The sequence below is a fragment of the Molossus molossus genome, unplaced genomic scaffold (genome assembly GCF_014108415.1).
Source record: "Molossus molossus isolate mMolMol1 unplaced genomic scaffold, mMolMol1.p scaffold_m16_p_1, whole genome shotgun sequence".
Lineage (NCBI taxonomy): Eukaryota > Metazoa > Chordata > Mammalia > Chiroptera > Molossidae > Molossus > Molossus molossus.
The window spans coordinates 158,544,613-158,565,517 of record NW_023425344.1 but is presented as its reverse complement, the minus strand read 5'-3'; the positions used below and the strand labels follow the sequence as shown (position 1 = coordinate 158,565,517).

Sequence of the window (20,905 nt, the reverse complement as noted above, 5' to 3'; positions counted from 1 at the left end):
AGTAAATTTTTATAAAGGACCAAAGTTGACCTCAGATTATCTTATTTATCTTAATACATAAAACCAGAAAAAAATAGACTTTCAATGCATAACAAATTGCAAGTTGTGTGATTACCATGTGAAGTTTTTGGATTTTGCAGAAAAATGAACATTTTTAGATCATTTTTAGGTTTAGTGACCATGCAGAGTTTAAGGGAAGGAATTTAACATTTCTCTGCTTTTTGATATTTACATTGACCCCTTCCTAGTCAAGGTAATTGTGTTTCTCTGTCAAGATCTGAGGTGTGTGCCCAGCCAGTGTGGCTCAGCGGTTGAGTGTTGACCCATGCACCAAGAGATCGCTGGTTCGATTCCCGGTCAGGGTACATGCCCAGGTTGTGGGCCGGATCCTCAGTGGGGGGCATGCAGGAGGCAGCCAATTGATGTTCTCTCTCATTGCTGTTAACCTTTGGAGAATCCTGAAACTTGGCTTCAGCTTGTGTTGAGAGCATCTGCCTCAGGTTTGAGTCAACATTCGTGTAAGAGGGTAATGGCTCAAATCATAGATGCTGGTTACTCATTGGCAATGGGGACGTGATTGTCATACAATTCAGATTACTTTTGTTGGTGCAGCCAGTGACAAAATATAATCAGAATATTGCATGTTAACATGGGATCCAAACAGGGAAGTTAATGAGGCAGGAAGAAGCAGTCATCTAATGATATTGAGCTAAATTGATGGCACCCCTGTCTCACCAGAGGAGGCTCTGGCCTCTCAGGTGAGAAAATGTAAGCCTGTTGGCTACACCCACTTAGAACTATGATGATAAATGCCCAGCCACCGGGCATCTGCAGTTCAGTTTGCTGGAATGCCTACCACTCCTCCTTGTCTTCTGACCACAGAGGACAAGTGTCAGTTCGACTATTAGAAATAAAAAATGTGAGTGTTGGATTGCAGAAACATCTTTATTTGTACCCATTGACTTATGTCCTTCATCTGCCAAAGCCTTGAGATCGGAGGAGTTCACAGCTCCTGCTCTGAAGGATAATTTCATTTCCTGGTAACTCGGGAGTAGAGGGCCATCTCACTACAGTAGCCGTGTACTAACAAAAGTGAACATGGAAATGATGGCTCAAAGGGAAAAGAAAATAGATGAAAAAGCTTGAGGAAGATTGAAAGGAACCGCAGTTAGTTTCAGCAACTAACCCTTTAAAGCTGCTTTGACTTGCAAATCATATTGTAGGTTGGTTTCTTGGATGGGAACGCTTTGTAATTATAGCCTACAGAAGCTGTGGACCATGAAGAAAAAAACTTCCCTGGGGTTGTAAGAGAGAAAAATAATCTTCCCTCCACCCTTCTGAGTTCTTAGCTGAGACTCCTGTAGTAAAAACCAAATTAACAAGAAAAAAAAAACCAAACAGAAGTTTATTAATAGGTATACCTCATTATACATGGGATATAACCCCGGATAAAATGAATAATCCATGAGGTGGCTTAGATTTCAGGATTAAATAGGAAAGGGAAGGGGTATAGAACTCTTTAAAAATATTTTTCTTTATTGGTTTTAGAGAGAGAGGAAGGGAGAGGGAGAGAGAGAAACATCAGTGAGAGAGAACATCAATTGGCCACCTCCTGCATGACCCCCACTGGGGATCAGGCCTACAACCTAGGCATATGCCTGACTGGGAAGCGAACCAGCGACCTCTTGGTGCATGGGTTGAAGCTCAACCACTGAGCCACACTGGCTGGGCAAAGGATATAGACCTCTTAGCAGAAAGCAAATAATTTATAGAAAAGATGAATAAGCCTATAGAAGAATAGATGGGAGGGAGGATAATTTGTGACAACATTTGTCGGGGTTTGCTGTTTACCTCTAGTCTTCTCTCCTGTGACAAAAGTCACTCTTCTATGGTTGATGAAACTCTCTTGGAGGGGATATGACAGCAGAGTTCCTTTTGGAGGATCTGTCTTTAGGCAGATAAAGAGAGTTCAGAAAAGGCATCCCCCTGCATCTGCTGTCTTTCAGATGCCTTCAGCTCAACGTCATCCATAAACTACAGTGGCATGTTTTGGAACGACATGTCCTGCCACCCTTTAGGGTGATGTAGGTTGGAGTAACTATGGTCCTTGGTTCACCATTGCTGTTGTATTCATCTTGTCTCCTTACAGTGGGCTCCCAGTCTTGGGCTGGACATTGATTTACCAACAGTAAGATGGAAGACATGATAAAGCTGCTTAGTTGAATGTAGAGAAAAAGTCCCGTACAGTTTCTTCCTAGATCGCTCCTGAGAATACATTCCTTTCCATTCTGCTGTTCCTCTTCAGGCTACAGGCTTTTGAATTGGGTGTAAGGATGGCTGCCCAAGAACCAGTCAGGGAATCATTTAAACAACAGATCCCAAGATTCCGATTTGGTGGGTATGAAGGGGTGTTCCAGGAGTCTGCATTTTTTAAAACCTCTCCATGATGCATTCAGATGTGAAATGAGGTTTGGGAGACACAGATTATTGCCACAAAGCTACAATAGCACCCCTTTTACATCCTAAGTCTTCCCCCTTCTAAGCCACTGTAATCCCCATTTCCAGGGTGGCATTAAAAACACCCAGACATGCGTGATTTCACTCAGGCCTATTACTATTGTCAACAACAGAACATCCAAACCTTAAGAAAAAAAATTTTAAGAGTTTATTAGAGTTTTTGTGAGCCAAAGGACATGCCCTGAAGTAAAATCTTCAACGGACTGAGAAAATGTTCTGGAGAAAAGCACTTTGGCAGTTCTTTTTATACATTTAAACTCAAAGGAGAAAATATAAGGAAGGTTACATGAAATCCACTGATGATTGATTAAGGAGGTGGGAGAAAGCAAAACAGACAAATCCCCGGGACTGGATAAAATTGGGTGTAGGAGAGTCAACATTAACATTAGCAGCAAATAGAGGCAGTAGGACAAAGGGGGACAATGAGTTTGGTGTGTGTGCTCCTGGGAGAGTCTGGAAAAGCTTACTCTGGAGGTTCAAACGTGTGTTGTCCTAGATGCACAAGAACAATGGGCAGGGCTCCGTGAAGGTAAAGATTAACCTTTTACTCAGGAAGTGATAGTCCTAGGGTGTGACTTCCCACCATGACCCACCCAGTTGGGAATTTATCATCAGATCTTCCTGTGAGGTTGCTTTTGGTTACAGTTTGTCAGGCCTGCCCATGTAGCTCCTTTCTCGTTCACATTGTCATCATCCTGAACAACAATTCTGACAACTTCCCATAAAAATGAGTTGGATAATATCTTACTAGAGAGTTTCCTGAGTGTGATGCCTATAAACTCCTTATCCTTATAACACTTAGTAAGAGCTGGTCATAAATTAGTACGTTTGTCCATGTTTAAAGAGTTTCATATTCATGAATGAGAAAAGGCAGGCTTCGGTAGATAAAAGGTTAAATTTCTCTTTTACAAATACTTTCTGGTACGGATGGCTACATTTATTCACTTCATACAAGTTGGGGGCCTTTTATTTTTTTCTATTATAGTAGGGAGGTTAATAAAAATTCCATTTCAACCTTTTATTACGATTCAGGCACTAGAAGTAAGTGATTTGCATGCTTTGTTCCATTTATTTCGTTCAGTGATTTCATGAGGTAGGTAAATTGAGGGTCTGAAATTTTAAGAGATTTACCCAGTCACATATAGGCCTTAACTTTTGGAGCTGAAATTTGAACCCAAGTTGAATGAAGTTACTGGTTTTCTTTTTCTTTTTTGTTGTAGTTGTTCTTGGCCAATGGATATCAGTATTAAAAACAACAACAACAAAAGTTTATTTCTGTTTCTTACTAGTTTTTCAAAACAGGAATAGAATTTCCTAAGAGTTTGGTAAAACACACATACCACTTTTTGTGTGTGGGACAGATTTGACATCATAAAATGATAGCTTTCCATTTTTGTAACCACAATTTTAGAAAAGTGCAAATCCAAGATGGAAAATCAAAAGCCATGCCACAGTTGGGAAGGTGCTGGTCAGAGAATGCCTGCTGAGTTTGGGAATGTGACTTTCTTTCTGCATTGCTTATAGAATGTTCGAGGTCACTCTGCCACACTGGCTGTCTTTTCCGCATGTCCCCAAATGGTGACAGGTGAGAGGCCTTGGAGCTAGAAAAGAACTAGTACAGTATATGTTTCTCTCTTTGAAAATAAAAAAATAAATAAAAAAAACAAAGGTCCCTGTCAATTATAACACCTGCCTAGGGAAGTCATGTGGTAAACCATGGCAGGGGAAATTCTGTTGTCTGACTTCTAGGAAATAACAGGGAATCAGTTAGTGGTCAGTACATTGACAAACAGGTCCCCCTACGCTGTTGTCATTTTGTTCTCAGCCAGTATGAAGAATGTGGTAGCAATGATAAAAGGTCATGATCAGAGTATGGGTAGAACTAGGTATAGATTTTTAATATGTAATTGAGAGAGATAGGAAGATAATGAAAAATGACACTTTTTATTCTTTATTCTTGGTGCCACTAAGAATATCTATTTTATTACAGAATTGAAAGTAGGAGACATTTCTTTAATGGGAGGATCCTCTTTTATTAATATATCTCTTTTCTACCATGATGCTACAGATGTGGTCTGGTTACAGACAGACAGGTGTGTTGGTAGCATTTGTGAATCTTGCCTTGGGAAGTATGTTCCCATGATCTTCCATCATAAGTTATCTGGATTTAAATGAAACCTTTAATGTATTCAGCAGTCAACTCCTGGAGAACAGGGACTATGTTTTCATGACTTCTTGTATCTCGAGGTGGAACCTAATAGGACCAGTTGGTTCAGTTTTATAGCAGGCTGGTCAACTCCATGAGCTGCTGTTACCATGTACATATAGCTGTGCTAGCGATCCACATGTAGGATCTCTGGATACTCTGTATAACCCCTCTGACCAACCCATAAGCCCTCTCTGATGTATTAATTGCTTGAACAAATTTCAGTTACTGATTAAGGTGCAGACTATGACATGGATGGCAGAACACACTTAAGTTGCTGTTGAGCTTTTTGGATGATAGGGTTACAATTCAGATTGATGCCAATAAGTAGAATTAAGGCCATCAGGGAAGCTTTTGGAAAACTAAATATAACATGGGGACTGTGTATGTGTAAGTTTTTTGGGGCAGGGAGAAGGGGGACTTGTTAGTCAGCAACATAGTGCTTTGTTTTCTTAATTATTGGGCACACACTGCCAAGTTAACCACAAGAGCATGCTGGGTGGGAACTGCTGGGTAACATTTCCAAAATACTTAGCATTAGTCAGACACTTATAATTCTGTGTCCACTTTGGCTAAAGGAAAATGTGGAGAATTTCTCAACAGCCCCGATTATGGCAACTAGATGCAGAGGAGCATTGGAACATAGGACCTATTGAAAGAGGCTAATAAATAAGGATTAATTACTTAGCCTGAGCCAAAGCAGCTGAAGGGGGATTAAATTAATGGTCTTCTGTTATAACTACCTTCTATAGTTATTAGGCAGAAGATGATATAATTATTTCCACTATGAACAGAATTAAGGAAATAGATTTACATTCGAGTTAAAGGAGGTTTTGAAGAAGCGTACTGACTTTGAGGATCGTTGGACAGTGGAGAGACTTCTCCACTGGAGATGTGAAGCCATGTTCCTCACAGGATAGGAGTGGGGTGGGTTCTGCATGTCAGTCAGACTTAGATGCAGTTGGGGTACAGACTGACAGACTTTCTAGATCCTATTCCATGCTGCTCATCTCCCACTGTGTTTGACATTTTCAGTGAGTAATCAGTATTCTCTTTTTATTTATATTTTTTCATAGTTATTGCAAATGATAAGACATCCCTTTTAATGATTCTGTGATGCAGTTCAAGCAAGAAAGAGGTTAAACCACACATTTGGACGTTGCTTCACCTGCAAATCAACTTGCTGCTCATTCTTACATGGGCCCATACAGCATTCTCAATTCCAACTGGCCTTTTCTCTTTCTTCTTTAGGAGACTTACTGCTTGCCCTCCTCGCTTGTTCTACAATGAGTGCCAAGTCTGCCATCAGCAAGGAGATTTTTGCACCTCTTGATGAAAGGATGCTGGGAGCCGTCCAAGTCAAGAGGAGGACGAAGAAAAAGATTCCTTTCCTGGCGACAGGGGGCCAAGGCGAATACTTAACTTACATCTGCCTGTCAGGTAATGAAAATGAGATATTAGTATTATTAGAACAACTTCTTTACAACAGTTCATTCTGAGGTACCCTGCAGGGTTCTATACCCAGGTTTTGTACATGTCCACTTATCCACTCTGCCTTTGTTTTTCTGTTGTCTTCTCTGGGCCTTCCTTACTTAGGGCACCTCTGCTTTCGAAGTGGCTTGATATGTGAAATGTAATGAAGTTCAATCTTAGTATCTTTTCTGATTCATTAGGAGTCTCTGGGTTGGGCAGGCACAGTAACTCGTTTATACTTCCTTCACTGGGACATTGGCAGAAGGTGGGCTGTCTGCCAGGATTTTTGTTTTAGAACATTTCCTGATATTTGGACAATTGTCCTTACCAGCAGTCTGAGTTTTAATAAATTTCTTCTTTTAACAGTTGCCAATAATCAGTAATAGTTTGTCTTAAGATGAATATCGACACATTACGGAATGTGAGGAAGTAGTGTGGGCTCATAGGTCACTGCCTCGCCTGACAGCTGTTCCTTGTCAGAAAGACGCATCTGTTACACTTAGTATTTTGTTGGATTTTTTTTTTTCTCTCTTTCTGTTGGTGATTGTAGGAGATCTGTGGGATTTACTGTGGATTCATACCAGGCTTTTTAAAGATAAAACTGGGATAAGTTTTGCATGGAGTTATGGGTGATGCTAATCTGAACACCTGGGGAATTTGTAATATTTCTGATATTTCTTGTAATGTGGCAGTCGGAGAATTAAGCTTGCCTTAACTCATCTTTTTTAAAAATGTCCTTTAATTGTGGCTTGGGAATAAAACTTTATTTTTGGACGCATTTTTAGCTTTAAAAAAAAAATTAAGCCTGTGATCATTGACGTTTATCAGAATTTATTTCTGGGTAGAGATAGCTTTTTTCTGGAAAGAACATGTAAAGATAATAATAAGACTGTATTTTAGTATAAAATGAAATAAACAGCCTTGGCTGGTATGGCTCTGTTGGTTGGAGTGTCGTCCTGTACACTAAAAGGTCACAGTTTGATTCCCGGTCTGGGCACATACCCAGCTTGCGGTTCAATCCCTGGTTGGGAGTGTACAAGAGGCAACCAGCTGATGTTTCTCACCTCTCTCTCTCTCTCTCTCTCTTCCTCTTTCCTTCTCTCCTTCTCTCCTTCTCTCTTCTCTCCTTCTCTCTCTCTTCCCACACCAACCCTCTCCCTTTCTTTCTTCCTAAAAATCAATAAAAACGTAGCCTCAGGTGAGGACTAAAATAAATAAATAAATAATTAGAACATAGCCCTTTGGTAAGAATGCTTTCTCAATGTTAAAGAAAGCTTTTATTTAAATGAGTGTGAGAGAATTGACCTTGAAATATTAAACTGATAAGAACAGATACTACACTTGATCTTAGCCAAAAGGCCGAGAAGCGATGACCTTGAAATATTGATCTATCTTTCTTAATCCCAAATAAAGACCGAGTTAATGAAATGTGGTTATTGTTGGAGGACACTTGCATGCCTTTAGTGCGCTGGACAGAGCCTGGAATATGATATCCAACGACTAAGTGAAAGAAAGAAATAGCCTTTCCTGACACCTTCCTAGTATTTTGTTAATGAGATTCAGGGCTTAAGAAAAGTTTTCATATTTCTAAATTTAGATCCTAGAGTTTTTGCTTGCACCAATAACAATAGAAATGCATGACAATAAGTTTTGTTTTGTGTGTTGGCTGAGCTGAACGTGGACACATAGTGATTCAAATTTTATTTAGTTCTATGGTCTCAATATTTCTTGAAGCGGCAGTTGAAGAAAAGATGGATGGTCTCGAATCCCCTAGTTTTCCCCAGTACACACCTGTAACTGGAAAAGAGGGTGGTTTTGTGTGCATCTGAGGCACATGCTCTCCTTGGCCTCTTTGGGCTCATGTGGTCTGTAAGAGGGACTCAGACTGCCTCCTCTCAGGGAAGCAGCATAAGCATTTCCCCGCTGTAGGAGCTCGTGGCCAGATAACTGCATTTCCTTTACAAATGACCAAGGACTTCAGGTGTCAAGCCTGAAGCGATGAGAACTGTTCTTTTGTTTCATCATGAGAACTGTTCTTTTGTTTCATCGTAATGCAGGAACGTCTTTTGTTATAAAAGTCTTTACCCTTTTCACGTATTCGAATTTTGAGATGACAGGTTGATAATAGATCTGATATTTAAGCAGACGAGTTCATGGAATTCAGGGCAGAAGAAGGCCAGGCAACGTGGATACCCAAAAGTTCTTGCCGTTTGATTTTTCTTATCATTGAGACAGAAGCAGCTGCCTTCATTCTCTCACGTGAATCTTGGAGGGGTATCATTCACATCTCTGATAAGCTAATGTGCTTATTAACAAGTAACTCATTAATTACTCAAATATTTAGTATGTACTTTTTCGGTGCTGATCACTCTAGGAGCTGGGGTTTCAGTTATGGGAAAAGCTCATGAAGCTTACCTTGTTCATGGGGAAGGAACAATACACATGAATAAGTTACTCATTAAAATAAACGCAATCATGAACCATGAAAAGGTTAACAAGGGAAAATGCAATGAGATGAAGGCATGTGTGAGGAGAATTTGGCCTGGTTGGGAGAACCCAGAGCTGCCTCACTGGTTCTGAAAAGAGGGTGGTGGTGCAGAGAGCGTTCCAGGCCAAGAGAATGGCAGCCTCGTTGAAAGACTTAGCTGGATTTTGAGTTTCTCCTTTTCTCCTATTTCGTCTAAGGATGACCTCTTTGTAGCTGAACTCCCCTGGGAGGCTGTGAAGTAAAAGCAGAGGCCTTGAGTGACAACCTCCTTCCCGCTATTAGTATGAACCACCTAATGCTTCCTGGGGCGGCCAAGCCTTTCAACTCTTGTGGTTTGGTTCATGAAAACCAGCTATCCGTCTTGAACAGGCAAAATCTGTACAAATTAAGGCAATGTCTGCAAATAATATTTAACCACTTATAAAACAGTATAGTTAATTTAAAAAAAGAGAGAGAATATCATAGTTTTAAACGCTTGCCAACCTATGCATGTAAGATATTGATATCCAATGTCTTTTTCTACTGTTTTTTTTGTGTGAATCCCTCCCCACTTCCACTGTCTGGCGGAATTATAATCAAAGAGGTAAAGGCCTATGAACATAAGATATTATTTTCAGAGTGGACTGTATATCCTCTGTAAGAATGCAAAAAGGGCCCTGGCCGGTTTGGCTCAGTGGTTAGAATGTCGGCCTGTGGACCAGAGGGTCCTGGGTCCGGTTCCCGCTAAGGACACATGCCTTGGTTGCAGTTCGTCCCTGACCCCGGTTGGGATCATGTGGGTGGCAACGTGATGTGTGTCTCTCACATTGATGTTTCTCTCTCTCTCTTTCTCCCTCCTGCTCTATCTCAAGATAAATGCAAAAAAAAAAAAAAAAATTGCAAAAAAGGTTCTGGAGTGCAGGAAATCAGATGCTCTTTCTTGAGTTATTTAGTTGTAATTGTGTAAGGAGAGAAATAAAATCTTCGGTTCATTCATAGAATTTGAGCATTTCTCATTGGACTTCCTGAATGGCTTCTTGAATGGTGTGAAATGATTATGTACTGACATGATTCTGTGGATTAGCGTTCTTAAATCACCAGTTTCTACTTTTTTCTTCTTGGCAATGGCTAAAATTTAAAAGACTGATAATACTAAGTGTTTACAAGCATGTGGATCAATTTAAGCTCTCATATTTTGCTGGGGGCAGGGAGGTGTAAAAATTATGTAAGTGCTTTGGTAAATAATGTTGGCATGTTTTAATAAAGTCAAACATGTACTTATATGACTCAGCAACTGTGTCCTAGGCTTTAACCCAGAATAAATAAAAGTATATGTCCACATAAAGACATGTACATAGATGTTTATAATAGTCTTATTTATAAAAACTAAATATCAGAACTCAAATGTCCATCTACATGTGAATGAATAAGCAAATTGTTTTATATCTGTGCAGTACAGTACTGCCCAGCACATGCAACAACCCGATGAATCTCAAAAGCTTTATGTTGGTGGGAAAAAAAAAAAAAAAAAGACCAAGACTACATGCTGTGTGAGTCTATTTATATTAAATTCCAGAATGGACAAAACTCATGCTATATTGACAGAAAGCCCATTGGCATTTGCCAGGGACTGGGGTTGGGAATCGACTGCAAGGAGCATGAGGGAATTGTTGCAATAGTGTGAGTGTTCCATATGTTGATTGTGGCGATGGTTCCTTAGGTATAGCATACCTTTTTCACAACTCATCAAACTGCACACTTAAAATTGGTGCATTTTATTATATGTAAATATATCTCAGTAAATTGACTTTTTAAAAATGTCTTACAGAGAGACACTAGGGGGTTCATCCTTTATAGGTATGAGAAGTTATCCTAGATGGCCTTTTGAGCCCTCAGACAGAATCAGTTGTGGATCATATAAGCCTGGGCATCTATATGATGTACATGCCAATGTGTTCTAAGTTCCTTATTGCACTTGGCACATTGCCAAGTACAGACACACTGGATGCTTATAGGGAAGGTGCTATTTAAATTTAGGGCTCACTACCTACCTGATTATGGTGTAGACTTTATTCGTAACAGAACTGTTAACTCATTTGAAGTGTGAAGCAACCCCTGCTCACAATAATTTCTACAGTTTGTTGCCCCCTTCATGATAAATAGGTCTATAAAACTAAACTAGAAACATGCTAAGTTAAAATCAGTTTATTATTAGAGGCTAGTTACCTACTAAATATTTCTGATTTTCATGTTTGAAAGCCATTCCCCGATCCAGCTTTAATTCAGTATATGTAATGTGTAATGTGTAACCTTCATGTCCATAAATGGTTAAAAAAATGTCTTTCCTTGGCTTCTATGATTCCTATAGAAGGAGCATGAAGAAACTTTATTTTTTGTGATTAATACATTCTTTTACATATTTTGTTGAGACAGAAAATCTTAATCTTTTCAAAATGGTTTTAGATTTGTAGAGAACAAATTTTTCTTATTAAAAAACTGTTTTGGATGTTCTTTGATGAAATAATTTATGTAAGTGTTTTTGTCTCAGTGGTTGCCAATCCTGAGTGTTCCTTAGAATTACCTCCATAACTTTTCAAAATACAGATGCCCTTGCTCCACCTCTGTCCTCCTAATGCAGCAACTGGGAAAGAGGGAGCGTATCTCCATTTTGAAAGTGTCATGCTGAAGTTAAGTTTGAGAAGTCTCCTTATCTTGGGGAGTTATACTCTGGGTTGTCTTACTGGTATATTTGACATAACAATGTATTTTGGTACTGAGTTTCTATCTTAGTCTCTTTCTTGTTGCCTGACATGGTCAAACCTCTGAATTTTTCTGGGCCTCAGTTTATTCAGTGGACAAGTTCAAATGTTCCTTTGGATTCTGTGTTTCTAGGATCCTCAGACCCCTTGGACGTTTTATACCAAATTTCATTCTTATTCCATATATGTTATGTAGGGAGACATTCAGATTATTCATACTCCAAAAGGATGCTTAAATCATTTATGAGGGTTTGAGAACATTCATTAGAGGTTGTTATTGGAGTTAGGGTAACCAAAGTTCATTGTCAGCCGTCTGGCATAAGGAAGAATTTCTTTTTATCCACTTTCTAATTCAGACTGGATCTCATCTCAAGGTCTATAAATATGAGAAGAGAGAGATGTGAATAATACAAGAGAGATGAAATTTGACCTTGATAGAAATGGTTTATTCAGGATGGTGAGCTGACTTTCCTAGAGTTTTTATCCAAGAAAAAAAATGAAGAAATCCACATTGAACTGAGAGGTCTATAAAAGTATTAGCAGCAAAGGAAGAAATACAAGACAACTCCAATAATGACATACTTGTACTATTTTTACTGTAGAAGTAGTAAATATTGCTGAAAACATGATTCCGTTGGAAAATTATGTAGAAAAAAATAGAAATCAGTCATCTTGTGTATGTTACATTACTTGTTTTAGTTTCAGAAATCCTCACATTCGGTGGCATGTTCTTCTCACTGGTGAAGGGGTCAGTGTGCATCGGAGAGGCTGTGACATCTCAGAGTCACCATTTTGGAGGTGACAGATCGGCCATCCACCCAGTCCTGGGACCCCAGTGGCCGTGCTCCGGCTGCCATAGCAACTCCTCTCTCCAACTTCGGTCAGGAAGGCGTGCTCGCGAGAGGGCCCTGGTTTAAGCCACATCTTAGAACGACAGTGTCCGCGTTGTATTTGAGTCTTAGAGAAAATTAATTCCTCAGGGCAGTTCTGAGAGGTTCCTGACAGGGTCACGGCCATGGATGGATTTGTTTTGTTCAGTTGTTTAACAGAAAAAAAGCAGATGCCTAACAGTTTTTTTTGTTTTTGTTTTTTTTTGGTCTCCTTGGTGGTTCTAGATCTCGTCCTGTTAACACTGGTAGTAGTAATATTTGTCTTTACTGAAGCCTGTGACTAGGAGAGTCCCAAGGTAGATGACTAAGTACTTAACAGGTATCATCTCACTTCATCCTCCCAGCAGCCTGTGACGGGGCTGCTGCTGTCATTTCTTTGCAAATGAAAGAGCCCAGGCTTCGTGTGTGTGGGTGCACTGCCCAGGGTCAGGCGGCCCGATGGCCAGAGCTCAGACTCCGTCTGGGATCGTCTCACACCCAAGTCTGCACACTTCTTCATCTTCCCCCGCACAGGGCTAGGTCCCAGAAACAGAACTCTCCCTTCCTTAACAACAACAACAACATTCCTGGAGCAAAGCGTTTTCATCTCTGAGGAGTCAGAGGATGTGCTGCCGACCACGTCAGCTTTTCTAGTGGTTTAGCCACCAACCGGGTTTTCTTTTTTCCATTCCTCACCCATGCGTCCCAATACCGAAACCAGATGGAAACACGGGAAAACGCTCAGCGGAGGCTGGTGCCAAAACGTTTCACTTCAAAAGGAAACTCCATCTGGGTGCTCTCCCACCACGCAGCCCACTGTAGGCAGGAGTTTCGCAGCTGACGCACTTGTGCTCCTTGTGATCAGCTTTGACTGATTGCAGAGGTGGGGCGGGGTGGTTGGGGAGACTGCACACCGAGGCGGCTCCCCTTCTGGAGCGCGGCTGGCGAGGCGCTGGGTACCTGGCAGACATCCTCAACAGCAGCTGACCCAGAAGGCAGGGTCTGTTTTTGTTTGTTTTTTCTCATCTGAGGATATTTTTTTATTGATTTTAGAGAGGAAGGGGGAGAGAGAGGGAGAGCTAGGGAGGGAAAGGGAGAGGGAGAGGGAGAAATAGTGTTGTGAAAAACATCAATTGTTGCCTCCTCTACGCACCCCGACTGGGGATCGAACCTGCAATCTTTTGGTGTACGGACGACTCCCCAACCAACTAAGCCACCCGGCCCGGGCAAGAAAGCAGGGTCTCAATCCCTGCAAATGCATTTTTGTTGGTGGTGATTTTCTGTTTCCACTTGTAGATGTTATTTCTCTTTGCTGTTGTGTTGCGAGCTGGACGTCCTCAGTATCATCTCGGTCAGTAAGCTGCAGGAAGGCACTTGAGCACACCAGAGTCCCTGTGTGCACGTGTGTTTGTGAGGCCTGATACATCGAAGGGCCTCAGCTTTATGAGCAACATTAGCTTGTCATTAAATGGGACATTTACTGGTTCTTGTCATACAAAGGTAATTCATCTGCAATTAAAAAAAAACACATTGCCCTGGCCGGTTTGGCTCAGCGGTTAGAGCATCGGCCTGCGGTCCAGAGAGACCCGGCTTCGGTTCCCGCTAAGGGCATGTACCTTGGTTGCAGTTTGTCCCCGGCCCTGGTTGGTCGTGCGGGTGGCAGCCACTCGATGTGTCCCTTTCACGTCGATGTTTCTCTCTCTCTCTCTCTTCCTCTCTCTCCCTCCTACTCTATCTGTGCAAAAAATGGAAAAATGTCCTCGGGTGAGGATAAAAAAACAAACAAACAAACAAACAAACAAACACATTAATGTGTGTCTGTAGCAGGATTTGTCATGGGGGTTTCCTGCTTCCCTTTCATGCTTTTTTTTTTCAATTTCCCACATAAATTTGCTTTCCCTCCTTTTTGTTTCCCACCCCTGCCAGGGGATCTCAAGGTCATTCTGACTCCCAGTTTCTAACCCAAGCTGTTCTTAAATCTCCATCAATATTACTTCCCCCCAAACTAGACTACTAGGGGGTATCATGTGGCTGTTCTCTTTTCTGAGAGTTTGAAGACTTCCACTCCGATCGGTATATCAGACTCCGACATCCTTGTGTTCAGGCCTCTTTATCCAGCTTGGTGGGGAGTTAGACCTGGCTCAGTCAGCAGAGTTCCTGTCCCTGAAACTGGAGATGGTGTTTTCCTGCACCTCTCTTCACTCGATCAAAAGAAAAATGGAAACAAAATAAAACAAAACGTTCCCTGAGGTCCGTCAAGGGCACGGTTAAGCAAACAGCACAAGTGGGAGAGGCTGGTACAGACGCCTGTGGACCCAGCTTTTCAGCCCAGATCAGGTTCTTGTTTGCCCACCTCTTGCCTGTGACCCTTCATTTAGAGAAGGAATGATTATGAGGGCTCTTTCCATGCCAGCGACAGTCGTGCTAAACCATATGCAGGGTTTTCCACAGGAAACTATACATAGCCACGAGGACACTGAGGTTGCTAGCTTGTCCAATCCCATGAAGAACAGATGACCAGTTAACTACTGTGCCCTGAGCTTGATCACATTTCTCCTTGGCTTCCTGTGTGGTCTACTCTACTGGCACTTAGCATTGCTGGGGTGGGGGGTCTTTGTCAGTTTGCTTTCTGCCCCCACCCCCACTGCCTGCCCCTAGAGGGTAGGGACCTGTGGTAGACACCTCTCTATCCCCATACTGCGTGGAGGAAGTGCCTGGGGGACCAGGGAATCCTGCCCCTGCTCAGTCTGCAGCTTGGGCTCCCTTCCTGTGTTGGAGCTCCAGGCTCTGGGTTATACCACTTGGAGCTTGGTTTGGTGCTTTTTAAAAACTTACTATTATTCACGCTAAATTTCCGCTGGGTGGTCTTTCAATTCCCTTGGAATTCATCTGGTTACGGAGCAGGGTCTTTTCTTTTACCTAACAGCCCGGTTACCGAAAAGAAAACGCAGATTTCCCTGCTGTAGTCAGACTTTTAGAATCATCCCAAATGAGCAGTTTATCGATGCTTCGAGTGTAACCTACAGTGGGAAGCTGTTATCTCAAATTTTCGAAGTGCCCGAGTGTTTCTCCTGGAGAGCTCATGCCGTGGAGGAACAAATGATCATTTAACGGGCACTGAAAATATCAAAACCTTCCCTGAATGTTCTTTTCTCACAGCATCGTTTGTCAGCCTACATTTCCTTACAGAGGGCTCTCAAGGGGAAAACGGAGACTCCGTTTTTATTAAAAATCTCTCTGAGGATATTCACAGTGCTCTCCCTTCCAACGCACACGCGTACCCTTTTAACATAGACTTTTTTATCTACCACATGTGGGTCTCGTGTGGCTGAGGCACTAGATCTGACGCGCAGGTGCACTTTGATGTTTGTTATCAGCTTAGCCAATCACTGTGCAGCTCTGAGAAGCCTGCAGACCCTTGGCTAGTGGACTCGAATTGGCAAAAATAGACCCAGCCTCTATTCCTTGAGCTCTGTGTTTCCATTTTCATGGAAGGAAGCAGTAGAACTCAGAGCTGCCCTCTTTGGCTTTCCAGCTAATACGAATAAGCAACAGTTACATTATATTAATTTTTTAATCACCATGTATCTCCCTCTATGCCCTCTTCCACCTTCACCCACCCCAGCCTCACTACCATCACACTGTTGTCTGTGTCCACGAGTTCTCTCTCTGTTTTCACAACACCCCCCCCCCCCCGCCCACCAGAGCTGTCTGCCTGCTCTCTGTCTATGAGTCTGTCTCTGTTTTGCTTAGTAGTTCAATGTGTTCATTAAATTCCACATATGAGTGAAATCATATGGTACTTGTCTTTCCCTGACTGGAATAAGCAGCAGTTATATAAATGTTTTTCTTCGGTAAGAACCCTTTCTGTTATGTGGATAGGTGAGAGTCAGCTGTGCTTGTGCATCCATGAATTTTAACTATTTTTCTCCCTGAAAGTGTACATGTGTTCTTGATCAAAAATGTAGAAAGCACCACCGAAAAAGACACACACACACAAAGAAAGGGGGGGAGGGGGGGAGGGGAGAGTCATGTAAAAATTGTGACTTTGGCTTTTTAGGTTTTCTGTTTTCTAAAACACCTCCATGTTTGTGATAGTCTAGGTATAGTTTTGTTCCCTGTCATTTCACATGGTTACAAAATTTAATTTTTATGCATTCTTTAATAATGTTTTTCCCCCTTTACTGGTTTTAGACAGAGAGGAAGTGAGAGGGAGAGAAAGATAGAAACATCGATGAGACAGAACATTGATTGGCCGCCTCCTGCATGCCCCCCACTGGGGATCGGGCCACAACCTGGGCACGTGCCCTGACTGGGAATTGACCGGCGACCTCTTGGTGCACGGGTCGACGCTCAACCAGTGAGCCGCACCAGCCGGACTATACATTCTTTATAAAGAAAATTTTAATGGTTTCTTGAGTACCATAGAGTACTTAGCCATCTGTTGTTGGCTATTTTGAGTTTTCAGTGTTCACAGGCAGGAACAAGGAGCTTGGTCTTGCTTTCATATACACAGACCCCTCTGACAGCGGAGGACCAGAGAGGGGGAGGAGCCGGCGGCACTGCCAGCGCGGCCAGCGGGACAGGAGCCTCAGTGCTTGCCAGGGACCCGAATGAGCTTATTTGAAAAGTCTCATCTCAGAGCTCCTGCAAAGTAAAATATCCTATTGCACCCTGTGTACTTAACAACTGGTTAACCATCCCCGTGATATTTAACAATGTTCTAGATCAAGTTCTCTTTGAGGTGCAAGCGATACCTACTCCCTGTAGGGTTAGGGCATTATTTGATTTCCATATGCATTGCAGTTGTACTTTGGTGTGTGTGTCTGTGTGTGTCTGTCTGTCTTACTGAGAGTCAGCTCTAAAGCTCCTTAGAAGAGGCAGCTGTTTACTTCCTGTTTCTGGTCTGGTTCACTTACGAATTCATTAGCTGTCTTCAGCTATACTGTTGTTAGATGTGGGATAAGGGAAGTGGTAAATGCCAACCAAACAGATGCATGCTTTTCCCCTAGGTCGGTGCATTTAATTAATGATTCACATCTGACATTATATCCGATCCAGCAATGGACCTGCTGAGCAAATAGGGTGAGGGAAATTAACTTCTTAGGAATTTTCTTTTAGAAGTCTGCATTTTTATATCTAAAAGAATCCGTCTTGCCCTGGCTGCCCCCCGAACCAAGGAGTCTCGGGTTCGGTTCCAGCCAAGGGCATGTACCTCGTTTGCAGTTCATCCCTGGTCCTGGTCGAGGTTGTGTGGGAGGCAACCGGTTGATATATCCCTCTCACATTGATGTGTGTGTGTGTGTCTCTCTCTCTCCCTCCCTCCCTCCCTCCCTTGTCCCCCCTCATCCCCCCCTCCCCCACTCTATTTGAAGATAAATGGAAAAAATATCCCTGGGTCAGGATTAAAAAAAGAAGAAGAAGAAAAGAATCCTTCTCAAATCAAACAATAATGTTTACATGAAAAAAAAAAAGAGAGAGACCAGAGGGGTTGGCTGGCTTGCCTGGCATCACAGAACCACCAGCAGGGATGGGGAACGTTTTTTCTGCCAAGGGCCATTTGGATATTTTCATAATTCTCAGACCATACAAAATTATCAGTTTAAAAACTAGCTTCTATATTTGGTCAGGCTACATTGGTGAGGCGTGTGATGTTAGCTGGTATTGATTCCACGGGCCCTATATGGCCCACGGGCCATCGTTCCCCACCCCTGCACTTCAGTCAGACAAAAGAAGCGAAAACACACTCAGCTCTTCTTGCCAGTTTGGTTTGTGACCTTGGGAGCAAGTCTGGTTGAAGGGTTCGGTGAGAAGGCGATGGGATCAGTCGCTGAGCTGAATCTGAGGAGGTGTCTCCAAGCCGTGCCTTTCCACGTCGGTGTGCAGGAGCGGTTTGCACCACGCACCGCTGGAGAGAGCCCGCCAGCTGCCAGTCTCAGAAGTGGCTGTGTCCTTTCTAGGTCTCGGGTATTGGAAGAAACTGGGCATGGGGTCATCTGTAAAGGCCAAGTGTGCAGGCTCATCCCACTTCTCTGTTCACCTCCTCTTGGACTTGGGACCTAGAAGGTGGATAGTGCCCGGTGGCAGTGTTTTGGAGGGGAAAGGCCAAAACACTTTATCTTTACAGGTGGTATACTACCTGATGCATGGGGTTAAAAGAAAACATTAGACTTTCTGTTTAAAATACAATTGCTTTCTAACTTACATATTTCATGTATGCTTTATAACTGGTATTTTAGAACAGTACTCTATATAATTTACAAATGTGAATATATTGGAAATTAATGCTCATACATTTTTTTATTGAGGGGATGCATAGTAAAAAAAAAAAAATGGTTAGAGAGCCCCAGGCAGAGTCCTGGGGGATGGAAGCCTTGCTTACAATAATAACAACTTCTGGTCAATGGACTGTAATCTACTATTGTAAAATCTGTGGCCTTTACAGGTAGTTGCCCAAAGTAGTGAGCATATAGCTGCCCTCTGGAGCCAGCCTTGGCCCTCATCCCTGCCCCCTGGTTGTCCCCAGTGATTCCATGGCTGTCTGGAAGGTAGGGTGCTGGCTGCAGTGTGAACTAGGTGTCCGAACACAAGCAAGGGGCCTGTTACGTGCTCAGCACTTGGTGATCAGAAACGATGGCTCTCCTTTTGGAACCTGAAATCTGGCTGAGACGGTGTTTCAGTTCTAACGTTAGGTTTGATTTGGACTAGAAGTAAACATCTGTGACTTTACTGTCCGTGCACTATCATCAGGTCAGGCCTGGTTTATTTGGTTCTTTTAGGACCTGACATTTATTGATTCCTCCCGGGGAGCCTCCTTCTTGGCTGACGTAGCCAAGTCCTCTTTTCCCACGTGAGCGATTCTCTTTGAGCTCGTGCATGTCCATTTTTGTACGTAATTATTTTTCTTATTTGTCGGTTGTCGTCTGAACCATCTACTTATAGCATGGCTATGCCAACCTTCTTTGGGAAAGAAATTTTTCAAACTTGAGTTCAAATACCAGGTCTCCAAAAGGCATTCAAATGTGCCCCATCTCACGTGGAGATAAGTGTAAGTCGCAATATCCCCTTCTCCATGGAACTTGGAACTATTAAACACATCACTTTTGTTTTCAGAAATAACATAGTTCTGAGATTGGACTGGATTTTCTTGAGTATGTATTTCAGAGACTTTACCCTCCAACCCCTTTTCAAGACTGCTCCTCACTTCTCATTAGATAGGAATACCCTTTGCCTCCCCAACCAATCTTTGCAGCCCGTCATGGTTGGCCACTGTTCCCTCACTCTGAAATCACTCTCTCCCCTCACCAATACTATTTGAATTCCTCCAGAGTGACTAATCTGAGAAGTTAGGAGAAAAATAATATAGTTTACAAAAACCTTTAGACTGCAGTGGTTCTCAACCTTCCCAGTGCCACGACCCTTTCAGACAGGTCCTCATGTTGTGTGTGGGCGTATCTGCATGTGGGCGGACCCGCCTGGAGACAGAGGAGCCATGTCTCAGTTCCTAAGACCATTGGAAATATGTGTTTTCCGATGGTCTTAGGTGACCCCTGTGAAAAGGTCGTTCGACCCCCAAAGGAGTCGTGACCCACAGGTTGAGAACTGGTGCTTTAGAGTGATATGTCATTTGAATACCTGTCCCTGAGGGCAATAGCATTTGCAAAAAGTGGCAGCAGCTCTAAAGCTATGGGTGATAGTGGTAGTAGTTGTAACACTGAGAGCATTTATTGAGCGACTATTATCACCTGTTTTATACCTTCTCAGAGAATTCTAACAGAGGTTGATAGACATACTGGAATAAATGTCTGGGCTTCCTGTTTTGATCACTATTTCACAGGGCTTATGTCCTCATGTATCTACTGGAAGCATTCGTTTGTTCAGTGCTGACACTAAAAGACTCTTGCTTGGGACCTTTTTGTGTGGCGATGGTTTTATCTGGAATTTCAGGAGACAGCCTGTTAAGTGGACTTTGATTTCATTTAATTTGGTGGCTGTTGGTTTTTGCATTTTAACAAAGATTATTACAGGAAACAAAAAAGAGCTTGATACTAAGGAGCCTTACATCACTCATTTTCATAAATCAACTTACTAACCAAGGGCATTTAGGATTATACATGTCTCCTTCAATTTCAAAAAGTGTTTGTGGTGATTTTTTTAAAAATCACTCTTAGCCAGCCTTCCAGATAAAACTCCCTGGCTTTGAGACTGTGATTTGATAGGGATCTTGTTGCCAAGATTTTTCTACATAATATTTCAAACTTGCTTCCTTCCAAAATCTAATTTTATTTTGAGCTACAGTACAGCTCTGTGAACACAGAGGTCAGAGGAAGAAAAGAATCTTCTTTTCCATAAAATAAGCCCTTTCCGTCTGCACTGGAAATACCTTGCAGGGTCACAAGCAAGGGGAGAGTTTTGCAGAAATGAGTTTAAATTTCCCTGTGGCCAGTCTAATTTTTGCCTAGAGGTAAGAATATGGTGGAGAGACATGAAGACTTTTGAGGATACAGCGTTACACATTACACAGTGCAGTTATTATATGGGGTGGTTAGTATCCTAAATTATACAGCGAAATTAGTATCCTAAATACTTTGATTTATGCAGTACTGAAAATGAT

At 42.2% G+C, this 20,905-nt stretch overlaps 1 protein-coding gene and 1 pseudogene across 1 annotated transcript in view; one reads left to right on the top strand and one right to left on the bottom strand.

Annotated features, from left to right (window-relative positions):
- STXBP6 (syntaxin binding protein 6) overlaps positions 1-20,905 on the top strand; it is a 252,998-nt gene that overhangs the window by 79,990 nt on the left and 152,103 nt on the right. The window contains 1 exon segment of the mRNA XM_036271586.1: positions 5,975-6,163. Coding sequence (XP_036127479.1) covers positions 5,975-6,163 — 189 coding nt within the window.
- LOC118620935 lies at positions 7,442-7,567 on the bottom strand (annotated as a pseudogene).